Raw genomic sequence first — 22,713 nt, forward strand, 5'->3', positions numbered from 1 at the left:
TTATAGTTAGGAATTAGCATTTAAAAAACCTTGCAAATTCACTGAAAAAACCATAGGTTTCAGACATGTTATAGTTAGCGGAAATTTTACTGATAAAAAACCAATGAAATTCCCCCGTTATAGTTAGTGCAGGCAACTATAACTCACGCGACCGCAATCTTCTGCTGATGACATATGTGTCTTTATGAAAAAAAAATATTTCTAATATATGTATAGCTAAAAATTTATGGAAGAAGACATGGGCAAATAAGTGTCTAAATACAGAATTAGCATCAGCAGAGGATTGCGGTCGCGTGAGTTATAGTTGCCTGCACTAACTATAACGGGGGAATTTCATTGGTTTTTTATCAGTAAAATTTCCGCTAAATATAACATGTCTGAAACCTATGGTTTTTTCAGTGAATATATATATACACACACACACTTATTACTTGTGACAAATAAAGACAACTATAAAACTCCACCTGCTTCCTTCTTACGTCGTGTGTCACTACAGGCATCCTGACGGGGTTTTCTTTAGTGCACGTGCACCGGGACTGAATATTCCACAGGCAGAGAGCGCCTGTCTTCACAGTGTCTGTGGTACAACGTTACTTATGCTGGTGGAATGATACGTTTAATTTTCAGTCTTACCCAAGCACATTTCAAAAGACCCTGCAAGCAGACTCATTCCTTATATTTGCTTATTATGCAACTGTGTGAGCTTTCATCTTCCAGCTACACAGATTCACAACAGCAACATGGACAAAAAGCTTACACACTTTTTGTAATCCAAGAATTACTGAAAGTATACGTTTGAAGCATGTTACTGCTATTATTTCCAGACCTATAGATTGATAGCAGGAACTTGTGGGATGAAGTATTTTATACTGCAGGTGTACAGCAAGACAGTCCTGTTCAAAGGCCTAGGTGTTTTGTGTGCTGAGGGAAGCTTTCATTGCAGCTGCTATTACTATGCTCTATTTGGCACTCTGAAAGGTGCACAATGATGCCGCCTATATTGTTACTAACGTGTGCCTAAGGACTCTTCCAATTGTATTTGGGCTTGGGCATGCAGCTGGCATTTAAAGCGGTTATTGGGCTTAGCATGACTGCCACATGGTTGATTCCCCCCCCCCCCCTTGGATCTGTGAGTGATGCATCTCTGACATACAATGGCAGCAACCTAATTAGTACATGCTTGGTGATTGAAATAGGCATGTTTAGTTTAGCAATGTTTTTATTATGCTTATCACATTTAAGTTTGCACTTTTTGTAGCTTTTTAAAACACTAAAATTTCGCTTTGTTGTACAAGTTCTGTACCCTAATTCACTGTCTCCAAATTCTTGCTTCTCTTACTATGTTTCTTACCTGCAGGCTTCCTATTTCCAAGCTCAGCAACAGGACTTAAAGTTCCTAAAGGCTCGTGCAGCTATACAAACTTCTAAAACATACCAGTTGAGCTCCCCCTTATCTTTGAGATCCTGTGTAAGATGACCAGGTTCCATGCTACCAGGACAGCACTTTTCCATTCATACACTTTGCTTTTCATGTGTGTTTGTCCAATTGGCTCAGTTAAAATCAACAAAGACTACAACTCTCAGAATGCACTGATATGTCAAAGCAAAATCCATGAATGGAAAAGTACCATCACTGTGACAACAAGCCATCAGGTCACTCTAAATCTGTTATTATCCTTGTCTACAGGCACCTAAAGCACTATGGGGCATATCAACAAGGGCTTTATCTCTGCTTTTTTGGCTTTAAAAGCCAAAAAAGGAGAGATAAAACTAGCGCCCTATCAACAACAGGGTGCTAACATGCAAATTTGCATGTTAGCACCCTTTTACTCTACGCTTCCCCTTGCATCTCTAATGAGATGCAAAGGGGGCGTTCCAGAGTAAAATAATAGGAGAAATGTCGCTAAGCGACATTTCTCCCATTATCAAGAATGTCGCTAACCCTGTTAGAGACAAAAAAAGCAGCGCTAACCGCGGTTAACGCTGCTTTTTTACGTCTGACTTAGCCATGATATCCTATGGAAGGAGGATATCATGGCTAAGTTTGCCTGTCCCTATCAACAAGGTAACGTGAGATTATCGCTGGGTTTCCAGCGATAATCTCACGTTAGCCTGTTAGCGTGAGGATTTTTATCGCTATTGAGATAAGCGTTGCTAATAGCACGCTATCTCAGCGATAAAAATTCACGCTAGCCGGCGATAATTATCCTAGCGCTAAATGCGCTTAGAGATAATTATCGCCGGTTGTTGTTGATATGCCCCTACGTTTTTTATTTAGTAACATCACTTCCATCCCTCCTTAGCAATAGAGAGCTCACTCCTTCAACTCCCCAGATGCAAGCACATTCACATCTCTCATTGTTATTTACTTAAATAAAGGGATCTTCAGAAATGATTCTCTTCGAATTCCTGCAGCAATCTTTTGTGCACTTGCAGCACTTTCTCCTTTCAGATATCTGTATGATCCCTATATTGGGCACATGCATCAGCATTTTACCATGCTCCTCCTGTAATTTATCTACCATTTCAGTCTCTTGTAACACTTTCTCCTTCGTTTTAGGTCCTTGAAATGCTTTGCCCATTTCCTTAGAATCCTGTGACTCTCCCTTCTTACAGGCTTTTGCAGTTCTCCACGCCATCTATGATGCTGTTGTGCTATGCACGTTCCTGGAAAATACACTTCCTTCTGACTTTTGATGCATTCCATACCTCAGTTCAATGTAAGTCGCAGTGCTAGCATGATGTTATGAAGGTGGATTTCAGCCAGTAATAGTTTATCACTGATCTCTAATTATACTGTGTCTTGTAGACGCATTAGTAAAATGGCAAAAGTGAAACTACAATCCCCATGATGCTTTGTCCTGTCGGATAAAATGAGATACGCTTAGTTACCCTAACAGTATACAGATAGTACATAGATTTCCTTGTGTCCTGACCTCCATTCTTTCTCCTTACCAGTTACTGGAGATCTGGTCCTCCTTCCGACAGGACATGGTAGACTACAGCTAAGTAACAGTCTGGACTGCAACAGCAACCATAACAGAGTCTGAGGTGGTCTACACGTGTAACTTCGGGGGACTTCAGTTAACAAAGTGGAACACATAGATAAAGTTCTACTTCACTGAGGGACCCGATCATGACAAAATAAAAGAATGCTACACTCTATCTGCCCTATTAACATATTGCCTGAGTTTATGCTCTTTTCACCTGTAGGTACCACAATAAAGTTTAATTCAGTTCTTTGCTGCTAGAAGCCGTGGCTTAGTTTTGCCACTGACATTCTTTAAGTGATGTGGTCAATATGGAAAGAAATGCTGATTTCATAATAGTGGCACTAACAGCTATAACCAAAAACATCACCTAGTCATGATTTAAACAGCACGGTCTTTCTCTAAGTAATCCCCAGTTTTCCTCTAGCACCAAATTAACAATATGTGGGTGCTTTCAGTGCATAACTGCTGCTTGTAGTCAGGGCTCGAGTCGGGGTACCACGCGGGTGGACGGCGTCCCCCCACTCATTTTACCGGGTTTTTACCGGGTGGACGCCGTCCCCCCTGCCCAAAAGATGGAGCCGGTACCCGAGCCTGCGCGCGCGCTCAGCACTCACCAAACCCCACCTTCTATTGTCGAGAGAGGGCGAACAGAGCTCTTTACGTTGTTTCACGTTGATGGAGCCGTTCAGTATGACAGACGGGCGCTCGTGGCCGTGTATTAGAAAAGGTCAGTATGTGTTTATGCATTTCAGACGGAGACCGGCAAATTTACTGTCGGCAATAAATACGCACCGAACAAGCGCATCTTTAATTTCCCCGCTCCTTTGAGTGTCAATACGGTGACTAATTCCAACGTAAACATTCTCCTTTGCCCTTTGAACCTGCCCCCATCACCTTCTAACCTTTGTTAATTAGTGGGGACTACATCTCGTGACGTCACTTCCTGCCGTGAGGTCACTTCCGGTGACACCACCTAACTTGGAGCGTCCCCCCACTTCTTTTTTTAGGACTTGTGCCCTGCTTGTAGTTATACCAAGGGCTGTTTGCTTTTGAAAAAGCAGCAAGGCAGGAAGAGCCAAAGTAAAGGCCCACACTGTCACAAGGACTCCCAATTCCAGTGCTTAATTTGAGCTGGTGGTTGCAGGTAGTGGCCACCAGCACTCATTTTTGGGGACTGGAACAGAATGACAGAGAAAGGCAGAAAAGGTGTAAAGAAGGAGGAAGAGAAAGATTGGAAAACAGGGACGAGTGAAGAAAGCAGGTATGAAACAGAACCTGCAAAAGTAAAATTAAGGGACAGGGAGCTTTTGCTGGAAGCTGACATAAATGTCAACCCCACGTTCGGCAGCGCTGGTAACGAGATTTGAGATTTTTTTTTTAGCCCCGGCACTTATTATTTTACAAATTAAGCACTGCTTTTAGGTATAACCTGGGAAAGTTTTGGAATGCCAGAAAGTCATCAATATACACTCCTGGGAGGTCGCAGAACTGCTGGAGCAGATTTGCTCATTTGTAAAACCAGGGGCCAGATGTAAGACCATTTCATGTTGCGACTCGCAAATTGCGATTTTTAGTGACTCGCAATTAGCAAGCCACAAAATGAAATGTAGTAATGTATCTCAGACACATTTATTAATTTCCAATAGGGTTTCAAATGACCTACCTCATTATTATTCATGAGGTAGGTCGCACTTTGCGACCCATTGGGAATGGCCTGTAATCACAAGGATGCTGTGGACAGTAGACCACCATGTCTGTAATTGCTTTTTAAATGAAGCATTATTTTTTTATGGAATGCAGCACGTTTTCCTTAAAGGAAAACAGGATGCATTTAAAAAAGAAAAATTAGATGATTCCGTTTTATTTTTTAAGAATAGGGAGTGGTCCGTGGGACCACTGCCTGCTCTTAAAAAATGTTGGTGCCCACATTCACATAGGGGAAGGGGTCCATTAGGGATCCCTTCCAGTTTGCGAATGGGTTACCATCTCCTTCACAGAGTCGGTAAAATATGACTGTTTTGCGACCGTATTCCAGTCGCAAAACATTCATACATGCAACTGTTATGAGGAAGAGACGCCCCTTCCTAATAATGACTCACGAATCCTATTTTGCGAATCAGTAATAGGTGACCGACTCGCAAAATAGGGTGAGTACATTGCAAGAGTCCTTTTAGCAGTCGCAAACGGCCTGATTCTCCATTTGCGACCGCTAAAAATGGTCGAACATCTGGCCCCAGGTTTTCAATGTCAATGGTGACTTCAGCCCGAATGCATGGGAAGCAGAGTGAAGTAAGCAGCAGTATCATTACTTTCTCGGTGGTGCACAAACTGCACCTAAACTGGCAATATCCTATTCCACCTGTATAAATGTAACCACAAGATGCAAAACGATGCACGGGTCTGCAAACACAGTAATTAATCTGCATCCACACGCTATTGTATCATATATTTCCATCCGTTAAAGGCCCTAAAACATTTCAACATCCTTGAGTATAGTGTGAGTTAACAAAGGGCGTTTCGAACATGTAAGATTGATTTGTTGTTGATTTACCTATTCTCCAGAGAGAGCAGTTTGATGCAAGCTGTGTGACCGCAGTACATAGCATATGTTAGCGGAGTGTTTTCATTGATGTCTCGCGGACCGCTATCGACTCCCAGCTGCATGAGCGTCTGTACACAATCAGCTCTGCCTGCGGCTGCAGCCCAGTGCATCGGAGTCCTAGAAAAACATAGACAAAGACACAACAAAATGGAACCTCTCGTGCATACCATAGTAAACATAGATATACTATTCTCATGAAACAGTGTGGCTACCCAATATGTAACTAATGAAACTATAAAATCGAAAGTTGCTATATTCTGCATTAAATCAGATAGGTCTCGAAGATGTGTTCTTTGTTGCATTCTTAAACAAGCACTAGCAAAGCAGGAAGGTGTTAAGTTTGTATGGTGTGCCGATCAGGAGTAGCTCGCCTTACAAACTTCAAACCTATTTACTAATAAACAGACAAAGGCATCTTAACAAATGGATACTATGGGAAATAAACACCTGCGAAGCCAATAGGTCTGAGTTTAATGTGCTAATGCATGCAGAGTTAGCACCTTCCCGCTAGATACACGGGAGGGAGCCAGCAGGATAGATAGAGAGGACAAAGTGGAGATCGAAGAAAACTCCGAAGCAGTCAATAGTTTTAGATGAGAGATGAGTACTCCTGTGGACTAGGCCCAGATCTGACTGACAATGTTTCAAGCCAATGACTGAAGAGGCTGGTAGAAGAATGGCTAAAATGGGTGGAGCCAAAGGGCACTTTATCTATATTGTAAGAAATAGGTCAGTTTGACAATTGTGCTGTCAAAACCCTGATATATAAAGAATTGCTTTATTTTCTGCAGAATTTTGTAAGTGCTCAGTGTCAGGGCTGCTAGGCTGCTCGCCTATTCATTATAAACGTAACAGCCATCTTGGAAAGGTAAAACAACATGAGTATGCAGAACACTGTTTCATTATGGTCACCATATTTTTGCATTAGTCCTTGGGAACAATCGCTTAATAAATGAATGCTGTTTTTTGTACTTTTGAGTTTTTCCTTCCTTCTATTTTGAGACTCTGCCAAGGAATTTACAACAGTGTCTCAGACACTGTTTGCGATTCCTGTTGGGGTCACAAATTGCCTGCCTCATTAATATTCATGATGCAGGTGCAATATGTGACCCCTTTGGGAATGGCTAGCACTCCCAGGGATGGTGCCCTGCTGGGGTCAGCAGACCACCATGTCTGTTACTGCTTTTTAAATAAAGCAGTTTTTCTTAAAAATGCAGCCCGTTTTCCTCAAAGGAAAACAGGATGCATTTAAAAAAGAAAAATGAAACGTTTCTGTTTCATTTTTTAAGAGTAGGCAGTGGTTTGTGGGAACACTGCCTGCTCTTAAAAAATATTTTCGCTGCCAGTCACCAAGGGGAAAGGGTCACATGGGGACCTCTTCCTGTTTGCAAGTGGGTTACCACCCTTTTGAAATCGGTGTTAAACTGCAAGCGTTTTGCGACCGCAATTGCAGTCGCAAAACATTCCTTCATTGAAGTATGACTTGCTATTAGGAAGGAACGCCCTTGGCACACCCCTTCCTAATAGTGAATTGTAAATCCTATTTTACAAGTCGGTGATAGGTTACATGCTCGCAAAATAGGGTTTGTAAATAGGGCAGACCTATATTGCGGTTGCAAACGGGACAATTTCCGTACATCTGGCCCTAAAGGCTTATGATTTTGTCAAAAGATCAAAATCATTGCCCCACAAAAAGTTCTTTAATTTACCCACAGCCCATACACAAGAGCTTCTGTTTCAATTGTACTATACTGTAATTCAGTTCCCCGCAAACCTCTAGATATAAAAGACACTGGGTTTTCCTTGCAACTACAACCTGGCTAAAAACTGCTCCCAATCCTATTGAACTAGCATCTACCGTGATGTAACAGTTGCCAGAGGGATCAAACAGTTTAAGGGCAGGAGCTTAAACTATTAGAAATTTAACCTATCCTAAAGCCTCCCCTTGTAGTTTTGTTCATGTAAACTGTTCTCCTTTCTTAAGTAATTTACGCATTGGTTCAGTAAAAATAGCATACCCCTGAACAAACCTAGCCTAGTACTCTCCTAACCCTAAGACTGACTTCAGGGAAATGTTATCATATGGTTTGCTTGCTTTGACAATAGCATTTAGTAAATCTGTTTTGGGTTTGATACCTTCCTTTGTAAAATTGTGCCCTAAATAATCAATTAATTTTACTAAGACTTGCATTTGTCCATGCCCACCATCATACCTTTATCTTCAAGAATTTCCAACACTTTATCTTACAGCTTATTATGGGGGATATCAACAACAACCGGCGATAATTATCGCTAAGCGCACTTAGCGTTAGGATAATTATCGCCGGCTAGCGTGAATTTTTATCGCTGAGATAGCGTGCTACTAGCAACGCTTATCTCAATAGCGATAAAAATCCTCACGCTAACAGGCTAACGTGAGATTATCGCTGGAAACCCAGCGATAATCTCACGTTACCTTGTTGATAGGGACAGGCAAACTTAGCCATGATATCCTCCTTCCATAGGATATCATGGCTAAGTCAGAAAAATACCAGACGTAAAAAAGCAGCGATAACCGCGGTTAGCGCTGCTTTTTTTGTCTCTAACAGGGTTAGCGATATTCTTGATAATAGGAGAAATGTCGCTTAGCGACATTTCTCCTATTATTTTACTCTGGAACGCCCCCTTTGCATCTCATTAGAGATGCAAGGGGAAGCGTAGAGTAAAAGGGTGCTAACATGCAAAGTTGCATGTTAGCACCCTGTTGTTGATAGGGCGCTAGTTTTATCTCTCCTTTTTTGGCTTTTAAAGCCAAAAAAGCAGATATAAAGCCCTTGTTGATATGCCCCTTAGTTCGTTGATGACCACAGCTGAAACCCATTCAGAACTGTCAGTAGGTTTAAATATACCTTCACTACATAATTTGTCTAGGAGTTTGTTTAATTCATCTCGAACACTAAGTAGTACTAAGTTTGATCTTGTGCTCAAATCCTTTCAACTGACCAACTATAGGAGAAAATACATTACCAAGTTTATTAACCACATGCTGAACAGTTTCCTGTAGTATTTTCAAATTATTTACTGAATTTTCTCTCAATCTGATCAGACAATCTGTGCCAGGACATAACATCACACCTAGCATACCCAAATCATACCACCCAGCAATACCTTTACCGTCAATGGCAACATATATTTTAGTGTGAATTGTGGGACCCTGAAATTCTAACTAATCCTCAAAATATCCTAACATACTTATGCTGAAATTGCCAAAAGCTTTTGGATTAATAGCTGTTTTGTTCAAATTAATATTTTCCCACTTTGTTTTGAAAGTGATTTCTGACAAAATGGTAATTGGTGAGCCTGCCATAACATCAACGGCCACTTTACAAATATGGACAATCACTAAAGGTGATTTAAATCCTGTTTATATTTATATTAGATTCAGCATCATACAATGTTGAAACAAAATTCTCTAATACATTTCCCACACTCTCCACACTATTGACAAAAGTATTGTTGCTATATTTGCTTGAATGAAAAACACTCTTAAAATGTCCCATTTCGTAACACTTACTGGATTTTTTGTTTATAGCTGGACCATTTGGGTTATTAGCAAGATGTGTCTTAGATCCACATTTAAAACAAATTGAATTGTGTCTATAAACACTTTTGTTGTTGTTTCTTTTTGCTTTGAATTACACCCACAGGCAAACTTAATTGTGTTTCACTGGAGGCTAAAGCTTTACTTGACAACATGGATCTTTCTATAACCTTAGCAAGATTCAAAACCTCGGATAATTTGGGATTTCGACATGCAAACAAATGTTCCTGTATTTTTTAGATTCACAATTAAACACTAATTGGTCTCTGATGTAGGTATCAACAGTCACCCCAAATTCACAATTAGCCGCGAACACCCTCAGAGCAGCAACATATTCTTCAACAGACTCGTCAGCATTTTGTTTTCTTTTAACATATGCTTCCTTATAAACATCCCACCGCACATCTCTAGATGGCGCAGGTATGGGATGTAAATTTTCAAAAATGTCTAATGAGGCATTCACTAAAAAACTCATCAATAACACTAACTTGCTTTAAGCAGAAAATGCTTTGTTTTCAATAAGTACTAAATAATGTTCAAATGTTTTGTACCGTTTTTTCCAAATTTAAACTGGTTTGCCAGATGCTGGTAAAAATAGACTAGATCAATTAAACACATCATTGGTAGCCATGACTGGGTAGTCACCCAGAGTTAGATAATATCACTGAAAGAGTGACACTTACTCCTTGTAATATGCATATATCAGCTAACTAGTAAGCTGTAACACAAATTTTATTTTAGTAATGCACTTCCTTGTAATGTATGTGTATCATACCTGAAGAAATTTCTGTAACAAGCTTCTTCTTTAAAAAAAAAAAATAATTTCCCAAATCACAAACTGTAGCAGAAACAAATAATTATAAATGTTTTACAAAGTGTGTATACAACTGACACGCTGTGTTTTGATTAAATATGTTGTTTTTAGTCAAATAGTGTGCATGTCACTAACATGCTGTTCTATTCAGAGATCGGGTGTTAAATCAGTAAATAGTGTGCGTATCACTGATACGCAGTAGTATATTGTACAAAAAATAGCTGCTGTGAGGACGTCGTGTGTGTCATGTCTCTCTACAGCCGGCGGGCCTTGTGGACCTGATGTGAACGTTAGGATGTCTCACAGCACACAGAGAAGAGTTTGACACAAGCATCCGGCTCAAGGTTCTTGGCACGCTCCAGCGGTCTCACGCTCAAGTAACAGTAATCTCCTCACTTTCACTAGCAGTAATAAATATTCACGGTACCTTAATTCTTGGCTACTAGCAGTAACAATGCTGACAACGAAGGTTCAATCCAAAGCTAGTGGCATTATTAACAATGCTATTTCAAGAAACTGTTGCTTTTCGGTCTTGGTGGGTTGTAACATGGTTTTTCCAACCATCTCTAATTGTTGAAAAATGGTTCTGCACGTGGAACAGTTGATTATAATTAGTTGTACTAAATTTAGGCAATAACCAAACATATGAGTGAAGAGCACATCACATGACTTCCTCAGCCGTGGTTGCTCAGTGTCCAACTGCTTTCCGACCACCGCATCATTATATTCTACTCCTAACCACCCTTTTAGTACTCCTACCTAACATTTATGCCTTCTGGCAAGAACATTACCCTACAACACTTTCCTTCCGAATTTTACAAGAGATACGCAAGTTTACTGATTGAACCATTAGATGACCTTTTCAAGGAAACCCTTCAATCGGGAGACTGGCTGCGAGACCTAGGAGAGGCGACTATAGCAGTCATTCTCAAACCAGGGAGGGATACCATCTCTTAACGCCCAATCTCCCTTATCAATACTGCGAAAATAATACAGACTAAGGTCCTGGTCTCTCCGATGGCCGGAATGCGACACACTTTGGTTCATCTGGACCAAAACGGTTTCATGACCACGTGCGGCACCAGGCACAGCATTAGACACTGCACACGGCCCTTGTTTCTCATCGCTGCTCCCCTAGGCCGAAACCCCAGCTCGTCTTAGATTCTGAAAAGTCACTTGATTCTGAGTCATGGCCCTCTCTTTGCTGCTCCCCTAGGCCGGCACCCCTGCTCGCCTTAGATTCTGAAAAGTCATTTGATTCTGAGTCATGGCCCTTCATTTTTGCAGTTCTGCCTAAAATGAATGGTTCATACCACACGTTCGACTACTCTATTTCTCTCCCTGGTCTCTGATACATCTCAATGGCCTTCTCTCCCACTCTTTCCCAATTGAACGAGGGACGAGACAGGGCTGCTTGCTATCCCCACTCCTATTTGCCCTGACGATCAAGCCACTCGTAGCATGGATCCGAAAAAGATTCTCAAGTGTTGGACTGGACTGGGGCGGCATAGAGGACAGGGTTTCTCGGTATGGGGACAATGTGCTTCTCTACCTAGAGTGCCCGCATCATTCAGTCTCCCGAATGCTTTGGATGTTGGGTGTCTACTGAGAGACCTCAGGCCTTCAACTGACCTGGCACAAATCAATATTGAAGCTGGTTGTAGCGACCGATAAAGTGGCCCTGCCTGACGCTCCGTCCCACCGACCTGCTCCTTTAAATATTTGAGCACACACACAGGATTACTACTGGGAACTAAATAATCAGACTATAGCTTGCAGCTGGGGGACAATATCCACTCTCGATTATGGGGCAAATGGCCCTGTATAAAATGATCTCTCTCCTGCAGCTGCCTTATATATTATAAAACTGTCCATGTCCGCTGCTTAACACTTTTTTCAGTGGGCTTCGAGCCACACTATCTGCTTACATGTGGGACAGTGGTCCCTAGCGAGTGTCATTCACAAAGGTGGTGCAGTCACCATGGGATGGAGGACTGGGAGTGCCAGATAGGCAGCTTTACTACTGGGCATCCCACTTGCTCCCTATTAATGACTGTCTTCGCATGGACAGATACGATCCAACTTAAAATTCGAGAGGTGGAGAGGAGTTCCTATATAGAGCTATATGGGGCTAAGGTGCCCACAGACCAACTTTGAGCTACAAGACTATCAAATGACTGCTGGTTCAGGGCCTTGAAAGCAAAAGACACACAATGGATGGGCGGAATGCAGAACAAATCAAAACATTCACCCCCAGTCAAGAGATCTGGGTTAAATCCATCATTCTTTTGCTCACCATGCCACCCCAGTTTAAACCTGGTCATATGCAAATCAGTCTTCACCCTGTGCCTCATGGGAACAGTCCAGCCTGAACTGCCAAGCCATGTCCTCCCTGGACCGGAAACAAGCATCCTAGGACTGGTTTCGGGGTTTCACCCATCTTCAGCCAGGATAGCTCGGTTCCAGTGGCACAGTGAGCCCAGGACTGGCATGGTGAGCAAAAAAACGAAGGATTTAGGGCCAGATCTTTGAACAGGGGTGAATGTATGACATTGTTCTGCATTCTGGCCATCAACTGTAGTTTTTGCATTTGTCAACCCGAGTGGGACGGGTATGCCCAGACGTGGGTCCCGTGCTCTCCATGTCACTGGAATCAAGCTATCCTGGCTGAAGAGGGGTGAAACCCTGAAACCGGTCCTAGGATGCTTGTTTCCAGTCCAGGGAGGACCTGGCTCGGCAGTTTGGGCTGGACTGTGCCCATGAGGCACAGGGTCAAGACTGATATGAATATGGCTGGGTTCAAACTGGCATGGCATGGTGAGCAAAAAAACGATGGATTTAGGCCCAGATCTCTGTACTGGGGTGAATGTATGACATTGTTCTGCATTCTGTCCATCAACTGTTGTTTTTGCATGGTTCAGGGCCTTGAAGCACATTAAGTTGGAGGGGTGACCCACATGATCAACTCCACTGTGGGCAGTTGACTGAATCGTCCCAGTTGTGTGTCTGCCGGGATTTAAGGCATTGGGCATTAGGCATTTTTACCATAGGAAATGTCTGGACTGCATCACAAATCAAGTCATTCATTGAGCTAGCGGTGGAATACAATGTCCACAGATCCCAATTTTGTAGATTTCTTGACATATGGCATGCGCTAGTGTAGGAGAGTAGGGTCTGCTATCCTATGGTCATCCCAAATCTTTGCTTTTTGCTTCACTGGTTTTTGACATAGAGGCTGTGGGCCTGCTAATCAGACCCCCAGCCTGCTGTTCTCTCTACTAAATTGACACTATGCACTATAGGTGCATAACCAATTGGAATTGGATCACCCTGTGAGCCCCTGTACCAGTGTACACTAGGTACCCAGGGCATTGGTGTATCTAAGGCCTACCAGGGGCTGAAGCATGTATTGTGCCACCCCTGGCCTGGCCTAACAATTTGACACAACTGGCTGATCACTCAGCTGGGGTAAGTTGGTGTAACCACCTCTTACTTAGGTGTAGTATACCTATACCTAACCTTAAATGGAACACATGTTAACCTATAAGTCACTCCTATGGCAGGCCTTAACAATCCTGAAGGCAGAGTGCTTGGTTCCATGTGAGATGGTGCTCTGGCATGAGCTGAGCCTGTCTGCAGTGGTCGGAACAACTTCCTTCTACCGTTTCCAGATATCGCCATACCATATACTCTTAAGTGCATTATGAACCTCGCGGTTAAATGCTATCTTTGGTTTGGCTTTATCAAAACATGTCGAGTAAGGTGTCATACGAATTGGAATACTAACCCCTCGCCAATTCTGGCGACGGGGTTAGCATTCCACCCTTCCACAGGGACACGACATGTACAGTACCTGAAACCCGGGTAAAATCAGACATAGCCTCAGCTCCACAAAATGGATGCTGCCACCACAGACACAAGTCTGCCCTCCTGCTGCTGGGAGTCCTTCCAGCTTGGGAGACGTGGACAAAGGGTTTCCTGCCAGGGGAGGTGCGTGCACCACCCCAGACAGGATTTTGTGTATTGGTCAGGTAAGGCTTGAATAGAATCAGACATGCCTGAGGCTCACAAGGAGCCTCGGTGCATATGCCAGTTCAAACCGGTCCTGGGGCACACCAGCCCCAGACCTGGGGCGAGCTGGACAAAGGATTGGGGGTGTAACCACCCCCCTTCCTGGTCCCACCGAGGCACTGAGACACGTGGAGCCAGCCATCTTGAAAGACCCACGACAAGCTGCAAGCGCGACAACAGAGGCTCCCTCCGAGTTGTGCTTTGGGTCCTGAGAAGCCCAACATCCGAGCAGCATTTGCACCAAAGGTGAGCCCTCCAGCATCTCCACGATCTGCGTGGGGCCCCTCTGCACTTTGCAACTCGACGCGCCTGCCCGGTCCCTGGCCTGTTGGCTAGTGGCCATTTTGGCGACGAACCTTGAAATCTACGACGCTGGTCTGGTTGCTCCAGACTGGCCCTTGGTCCCCCCCAAAGGAGCCGCCCGTCTGACCTTGCTGGTCAGAGTAATCAGCTTTCTTCATTCTTCACGACTTCTGCTTTTGCCAAGGCTTGTTTGCTTCCTTCGAGTCGCCGACACCGCTGACAGCCAGAGCCTGCGTGGGACAGCTCATGACCCGACTCCTGGACGTCGTCGCCCTTCAGGGACCACGTGGCTGCGGAGACAAGCTACACCTCACCACCTGTTTGCACCCGACATCGCCTGGTACCTACCTGGTGCCACGCCGTTCACTGGCTAGTGACTGTGAACACTGTCCCCTCTGCTTTCAGGTCTTCTACAACTCCGATCCACTCTTGGATCCACCGCATCTCTTCTGGACCGGCCGCCTGCAGCATCTTTGTCATCAGGCTCCATTGAACAGATAGACGAAACCCGACGCACTTCGAGACCTATGCACCCGCTTCTTGTGGGTGAGGTAAAGCTGGTACTCCGGTGCCCAAGTGTAGAGAAACATCTCTAGTGTCTGTGTTTTAAGTCTTAAGTTCGTAGTCCATCCAGAAGACCCTTCTAGCAGTAACTTTTGAACTTTTACGCACCCATTGAAACCCTATGGGAGCCCGCGTGTAACTTTCCTCACTGCACACGCGACCCGTGGACCTCCTGGTCACTAACTGAAGTTAGCTCCTTGTAGGCCCAGCGATTCTAGAGGCCCTAGGCCTTTTCCCTTTCCTGTTCGTGGTACTTATACCACTATTTTAGTATATGGTTTGAGTGGCCACCAGGGCCCATCCATATAAAGTGCAACTTCTGTATATTGTAATACTTTCTTGTTTAACGATTTGTGCTCCTGTGCTCATAAAGAGTCTAGGGGATACTTTGAGTAATAAATACATATATATTTTGAATATATATCTGTGTGGTGTCCTTTCATTGGTATAAAAGGGGGTTACATATGGTAAAACAGCTTGCTTAACACGCTTTAACGAGTTTAGCCTCAAAGACTGCTTAGCCTACGCTACCACTAGGGCAGCTAGTCCGAAAAGGTTGACTTACAACCACACCATAAGGGTTGCTTGGCATGGTACAAGGTGGTCACTTTAACTAGTGAACATCATATACCAGGCCAACTTCTCACATTGGTGGCAGCGGTGGGATTTGAGCTTGCAGTGTTTTACCATTGTAATCTCTTTGTTACCAATGGAAAGATCACATAGGTACCTGTAGGTACATATAAAACAAGATTAGATATACTTAAGTTCTACTGAACTTAGTTGTTGAAGAGCAAAGGGAGTAGCACACCCTGACTACAACTACTAGATAGGTTTAGTAGGAAAACCCAAGTGTAGGTAGTTGCAACACATCCACCCACACTTAAGAGCAATGGCTGGGGCAGAGGCATCTCTGTCGAGAGTGACCCCCAGAGGGCACCAACCATCTTTGCTACCCTAAATCAAAATGAGCTCAGGCAGTTGGCAAATATCAGGGGCCTTAAACAGCCCAGGAACCCTACCTCTGCTGAACTCAGAGAACTCTTACAAGCTGATGAAGATCAGAGAGCTCTCAAGAAAGCCTCCCAGTTAGACCCCTTAGGGACAGGAACAGGAGGCCCTCCTTCTGAAGATGCCACTGAAGTACCCCTTTCCCACAGTCGCCCCGTAGTTGAGAATCTGACTACAGATGATGAGAATCAGCATAGGGACAGGGATGACAAAGGGGGTGAATCTGACAGTAGTAGTAGTTCAGATGGGAGAGATAGCCCAGTGCCAGGTGCCAGACCTGGCTCAGCTAACTTAAGGCTACTGGGGACTGATAATGGGTTCACCCCATTGGATCTCCCTAGTGGACTTACCCAGGGGTTTGGGAGGCAGAGGAATCACTCAGGTGACTCTAATGCTTCTCATGCCTCTAGAGGCTCTCAAGGTCACTCCAGAAGAAGGATGACCAGCCCTCAGAGGAGGGAGCATGAGGCCAGAATGAAGGAAGCTCAGCTGAGGATCAGGAGACAGGAGCTAGAAGTAGCCCTGATGGAAGAGAAGGAGTAGTTTCTTTTCTGTAACTCCAGTTCTGTAGTAGGGGTATCTCTGTTATAGTCATAATCTAGTGAATAGTCCCGCCCATGTGCGTGGACCCCGGAGCAATAAAAAATAATCTCTAAAAGGTGACAAATCATGCAGACCTGCATACACCTTTAAGAGAGAATTTAATTTAAAGACAGATAATGCAGCCTCTACCCACAGGCTACACTGTCCAGTACTTCAACTAGAATTCCACCAACATCCACAAACAGCACTGCCTGTCTAGTTTTTCTCCTCATAGGAAAAAACCCTGCCTCTACCAGCAAAAGCCTCTGGAATGATAGAGAGGAAGGAGTGGACAGACAAGCCCCATAGGCTGCCATTATGTGGCTTAAAACAGGATACTGTGCCTTTAAGAAAACTTTCCAGTTTTCCAGAACTTTCCCCAGTATCCCAGAATGCCCAGCAGGTCCCATTTACTTTCGGTTCTTTTTGAAGGCGTAGCACGCCAGACCTGTAGCATTCTACATATGAATAAGTATCTCTCCACCGGGGAGGAGGGCGGGCGCTTATGACTATAACAGAGATACCCCTACTACAGAACTGGAGTTACAGAAAAGAAACTACTCCTTCTGTAGTAGGGGATCTCTGTGTATAGTCATAATCTAGTGAATAGAATGGCAAGCCCATCCCCACACAACAAAAGCGGTGGAGAACACACAAGACACTACCACTACTGTGCGAACAAATTTCGCAGCGAAGCCTGCCCAACCTGAGCATCTGCCCTGGCATCCGTGTCCAGACAGTAATGTGCAGCAAAGGTATGGACCGACTTCCAAGTAGCCGCCTTGCAGATTTCCGCAATCGGAACATTACGCAGCAAAGCCGTCGTGGCAGCTTTGCCCCTGGTGGAATGAGCCTTAGGTTTACCCCCTAAGGTTTAATTAGCCTTTTGATAACACAATTGTATGCAGGACACAATCCACCGAGAAATGGACTGCTTAGAGGTCGCAAGACCAGTCCTGACTGAGCCATAATTAACAAACAATTGGTCAGACCTACGAATATCCTTGGTCTTATCCAGATAAAATTTCAACACCCTCCGAACATCCAGGGAATGGAGAGACCTTTCCGCTGGCGAAGAGGGATTCTGAAAGAACGTAGGTAAAGTTATGGTCTGGTTGACATGAAAATCAGAGATAACCTTAGGAAGAAATCTAGGGTGAGTACGCATCACAACCTTAGCAGCATGAAATACAGTATAAGGTTCTTGACAACATAATGCCTGAAGTTCACTCACCCTGCGGGCCGATGTAATGGCCACTAGGAACGCCGCCTTCCAGGATAGGTGCTGCAATGAAGCCTTGTGAATGGGTTCAAAAGGCTCCTTCATCAGTCTGGACAGCACCACATTCAGGTCCCAGGAAGGCGAGGGAAGTCTGACGGGAGGAAACACTTTCTTCAAGCCTTCCAAAAAATCCTTGACCACAGGAATCTGAAAGAAGGAAGTCTGTGAAGGGCATTTCCTGTAAGCAGTCAAAGCAGCCAGATGAACCTTAATGGAATGGAAATTAAGGCCAGACTGCGCCAGATGTAAAAGGTATGGAAGGATGACATCTTCCTTACATGTTGTCGGATCAAAGTTCTTGGACTTACACCAGATACAGAACCTCTTCCACTTGTAAGCATAGGATGTCCTAGTGGAAGGTCGCTTAGACTCCTTCAGAATGTCCATACAATCGTCTGGTAGATTCAGATGGCCATATTGCACTATTTCAGGAGCCATGCCGCCAAACTCAAAGACGAGAGGTTGGGGTGCACCATCTGCCCCCCGAACTTCGTGAGAAGGTCCGGCCTGCACGGCAACCGCATGTGAGGAAGGAGAGACCGGTGAAGAAGGTCCGTGAACCACCACTGCCTGGGCCACTCCGGGGCGATCAGGATCATCCGCGCCCTGGACTGGGACAGCTTGATGAGCACCGCCGGAATCAGGGGAATGGGTGGAAAAGCGTACAGAAAGCTGTTCGACCAATCGATCCATAGCGCATTCCCCAGCGTCCCCCGCTGGTAGTACCTGGATGTGAAGTCTAGGCATTTGCTGTTTTCGGCGGTGGCGAACAGATCTACGTCTGGAGTCCCCCACCTTGCGAAGACTTCTCCTAGTACTTCGTCGTTTATGACCCATTCGTGGTTTTCCTGAATCAGCCTGCTCAAGGCGTCCGCCTGAGCATTCTGCACCCCTGGCAGATGCGTGGCCGTAATCGTCAGTCCTCGGGCCAGCAGCCAGCGCCAGATCGCCTGCGCCTCCTGTGACAGAGTGCGCGATCTTGACCCCCCCCTGCTTGTTGAGGTAATACATCGTGGTTGTATTGTCCGTCTGTATCAGCAGTGAGTTGGTCTGGAAGGACGGAAGGAAGGCCTTCAGCGCCAGGAAGACAGATCTGAGTTCAAGGAAATTGATGTGGTACGTCGCTTCCAAAGCCGACCACTTTCCTTGAATCTGCAAGTCCCCGGAATGCGCCCCCCAGCCCTGGAGAGACGCATCCGTCACGACACTCGTCGTGGGAATGTCCTTGTGGAAGGGAACCCCCTTGAGGAGGTTTTCCGCCGAACACCACCACTTCAGAGACTGAAGAGCATGCAGCGACAGTCGTATCTTGTCGTCCCAAGAGCCTGTCCTCTGATCCCACTGATCCTCCAAGCACTCCTGCAGTGGTCTCATGTGTAGCCGTGCGTGAGGCGTGAGGAAGATACAGGAGGCCATCGATCCCAGTAGAGAAGACACCTTCCTCACTGTCATCGATGGAGCAGTCCTGAGGTCCTGAGCCTTCCGAAGGAGTGATAACCGTCTCTCCTCCGAAGGAGACACGCTTGCTGACCGTGTATCGATGGAGGCTCCCAGGTACTGTATGCACTGGACCGGAGTCGGGACAGACTTGGACATGTTGACGTGTAACCCCAGCTTGTGCAAGAGAGCGCACGTCCATTGGAAGTGATCTTGCGCCTCCGAGAAGGATGAAGCCTTGATCAGCCAATCGTCCAGATACGGGTAGACAAACACCTTGTTCCTTCGCAGATGTGCCGCCACCACCGCCATGCACTTCGAGAAGGTCCTGGGCGCAGACTTCAGCCCGAATGGCAGCACTGTGTATTGATAGTGATTGGCGCCGACTTGGAATCGCAGGAACTTCCTGTGCTTCCGTGCTATGGGCACATGGAAGTACGCATCCTGTAGATCTATGGCACAGAGCCAGTCTCCCCGTTGCAGCTGAGGGTAAATCTGGTGCAACGATAGCATGCGAAACTTCTCTCTGCGAATCCATTTGTTTGCCTGTCGCTAATCCAGAATGGGCCTAAACTCGTTCTTGTCCTTCTTGCGAACGAGGAAGAACCGAGAGTACAGACCTCTTCCCCTTTGAGACAGAGGTACCTCTTCTACCGCCTTTTTTCTCAACATGATGTCTGCCTCCGCCTGGAGCTCTCTCAGCTGGAATCGAGAGCTGACCGGCGGAATCGCTGGAGGCGGGCTGATAAACCGAAGACTGTATCCATTGCAAACAATATTCAGCACCCACTTGTCCTGAGTAATTTTTCTCCACTCTGCCGGAAAAAATTGAATGCTTCCCCCCACTGGAGTGGGTAACGGTTGAGGGGGAAGTAACCGCTCAGGGCCGAGACCCGGCCGGGCCCTTGGTAGTGGTGGTAGCCTGCTGGCCTCCTCTACCCCTCTGGCGCTTCTGGAAGGGCTTGCGGAACTGCTGCTGTTGTTGCTGCTGCTGCTATCCCGAACCCTGCCCATGCCCTCTGCCCGAAGACCCGAACCGCCTTTGGAACGGGCGCTTCTTCTTCTCCGCCTTCTCCAACCCGACGGCCGTCAGGGTTTCCGCCTCCGCCTTCATGCGGGCCATCTCATCATCCGCATGTTTCCCGAACAGGGTTTCCCCCGAGAAGGGCAAGTTGGCCACTCTTTGCTGCGCCTCTGGCTTGAGGGACGTCAGTCGCAGCCACGAATGCCGCCTCTGGTGGACGCCATGACAGTATGCGTGGGCGGCCAGCAAGGATACATCCGCCGCTGCGCCGATCACCTGATTAGAAACCAGCATGCCTTCGCGCACCGTCTCCAAGAAGTCCTCCTTCTTGTCCCGGGGCAGCAGGTCCGCATACTGCTGCAGGTACTCCCACAGGGCCCGGTCGTAACGGCCCAACAAAGCCCCTGCACTCGCCGCCTTCATGGTGGTGGCGGCGGTCCCACACACATTCCTGCCCGCAGAGTCCAGCCAGCGGCTTTCCTTGTCCGGCGGGACCGTAGACGAAGGGGCGGTCGCATGTTGCTTCCTCGCCGCCGTCACGATGACCGAATCAGGCTTCGGGTCCACTCTCAAAAAGGCAGGGTCCGACTCCGGGGCCCTATATTTTTTCATAAGCCTGGAGGGGGCGGCCTTCGTCGTTGCGGGAGTGAGGAACAGCTCCAACGCGGGTTCCACCAGTCCTGGTACAAGAGGCAGTAGAGGGCGAGACAGATGTTTCTTATGGAGCGTCTCGAATATCACGGACGTCGTGGGTGTTGGAACCGTCACCGTGATACCCAACTTTGCTGCCCCTCTCAACAGCACCTCCTGGAAAGAGACCAAATCGTCCACCGGAGACACCCTAGTCCCCGGTGAGTCCGACAGCGTCGGGGAAAAGTCTCTGGTCGAGGAGCGCGTGTGCGACCTGGACCTGTGCCTCCTACGGCGTCGTCCTGAGTCCGACGATGAACGTCCACGGCTCCGTGACCTTCTCCTCCTGTGAGAGCGGGAGCGCGACCTCTTTGGCTTCGGCCTGTCCGCCGGTCTAGCCGGGCCCGGTGACCGCGGGCGTTGTGGCTTCGGGGTTCCCTGCGGCGGAGTCGGGTACCTCGGAAGGGAAACCGACCGCGGGGGAACCGGCGGCGGTCCCACTGGAGTGCGTGGTAGCGACCGAGGTGGGGGCGGCGGAGGCGGTGTCCACGGCTGTGGAGGCAGTGGAGGTGGTGGAGGTGGAGGCGGCGGTGGGAGGGGAGGAGGTGAAGGAGGCATCCGAGGAGGCGTATACACCACAGAGTACACCGAGTCCGGTGAGTCTCTCTTCCTCGACGTCGACCTTCTCCTCGACGTCGATCTTCGCCTCGACGGCGACCTTCGCCTCGACGACGACCTTCGCCTCAACGGCGACCTGTGCCTCGACGGCGACCTGTGCCTCGACGGCGACCTGTGCCTCGACGGCGATCTCCTCGACGGCGATCTCCTCGACGGCGATCTCCTCAACCTCGAGCGTCTCGACGCCGATCTCCTCTTCGTTGACCGTCTCCTCTTCATCGACGGCGAACGGCGATCTCCCCTCGACGGCGAGCGCCGACGCCGGGTCCGATCTCGACGCCGACTGCTGGACGGAGCCGAGGACAGCGTCGTCGCCGACGACGCCGATGTAGTCGACGGCGGCCTATTCAGGTCCCTCGACGCCGATCGTCGACGCCGCTTCTCCCCAGAGCCCTGGGGGGACGGCGAACAGACGGTGGTCATCCTCCTCGACGTCGCCGTCGACGCCCTTGACGTCGACGGGGAGTGGGAGCGCTTACTGGTCTTCCTGCCCCTGGGGAGCCCCCCAGAGGCCTCAGTATGGGCCAAATCAGCCCCTCCAGACCCACCTGGTGCCTTCAGTCTTCTCTCCTCCAGAACTTGAAGCCTGATTTTCATTCTGTCCCTCAGGGTCCTGGCTGAGAACGAGTGGCAGATGGTACAGTCTTCAGGCACGTGGGACTGGGGAAGGCAACCTATACACACCTCGTGTGGATCAGTTTTAGCCTTCTTTCTACCACATTCCGGGCACTTGTCGAACAAGCCAGGCATGTTGACAGTACCAGCTACTAAGCACTTGAAAAAGTGACAAAAATTGACAAAATCTCCAAAAAACCCTTGAAAAGGGGAGAGCTCAATGCTCCAGGGTCCTGCTAGCAGGAGCCGGAAAAAAGAACTGAAAGTAAATGGGACCTGCTGGGCATTCTGGGATACTGGGGAAAGTTCTGGAAAACTGGAAAGTTTTCTTAAAGGCACAGTATCCTGTTTTAATCCACATAATGGCAGCCTATGGGGCTTGTCTGTCCACTCCTTCCTCTCTATCATTCCAGAGGCTTTTGCTGGTAGAGGCAGGGTTTTTTCCTATGAGGAGAAAAACTAGACAGGCAGTGCTGTTTGTGGATGTTGGTGGAATTCTAGTTGAAGTACTGGACAGTGTAGCCTGT

General features: G+C 46.9%; 1 protein-coding gene across 1 annotated transcript in view; it reads right to left on the reverse strand.

Moving 5' to 3' along the window:
• ANKRD55 (ankyrin repeat domain 55) overlaps positions 1-22,713 on the reverse strand; it is a 1,118,826-nt gene that overhangs the window by 376,343 nt on the left and 719,770 nt on the right. The window contains exon 8 of the mRNA XM_085640726.1: positions 5,545-5,712. Within this exon, the coding sequence (XP_085496852.1) occupies positions 5,545-5,712 (168 nt within the window). The remainder of the gene's footprint in view (positions 1-5,544; positions 5,713-22,713) is intronic.

Source organism: Triturus cristatus, chromosome 2_1, assembly GCF_964204655.1.
Source record: "Triturus cristatus chromosome 2_1, aTriCri1.1, whole genome shotgun sequence".
NCBI classification, from domain to species: domain Eukaryota; kingdom Metazoa; phylum Chordata; class Amphibia; order Caudata; family Salamandridae; genus Triturus; species Triturus cristatus.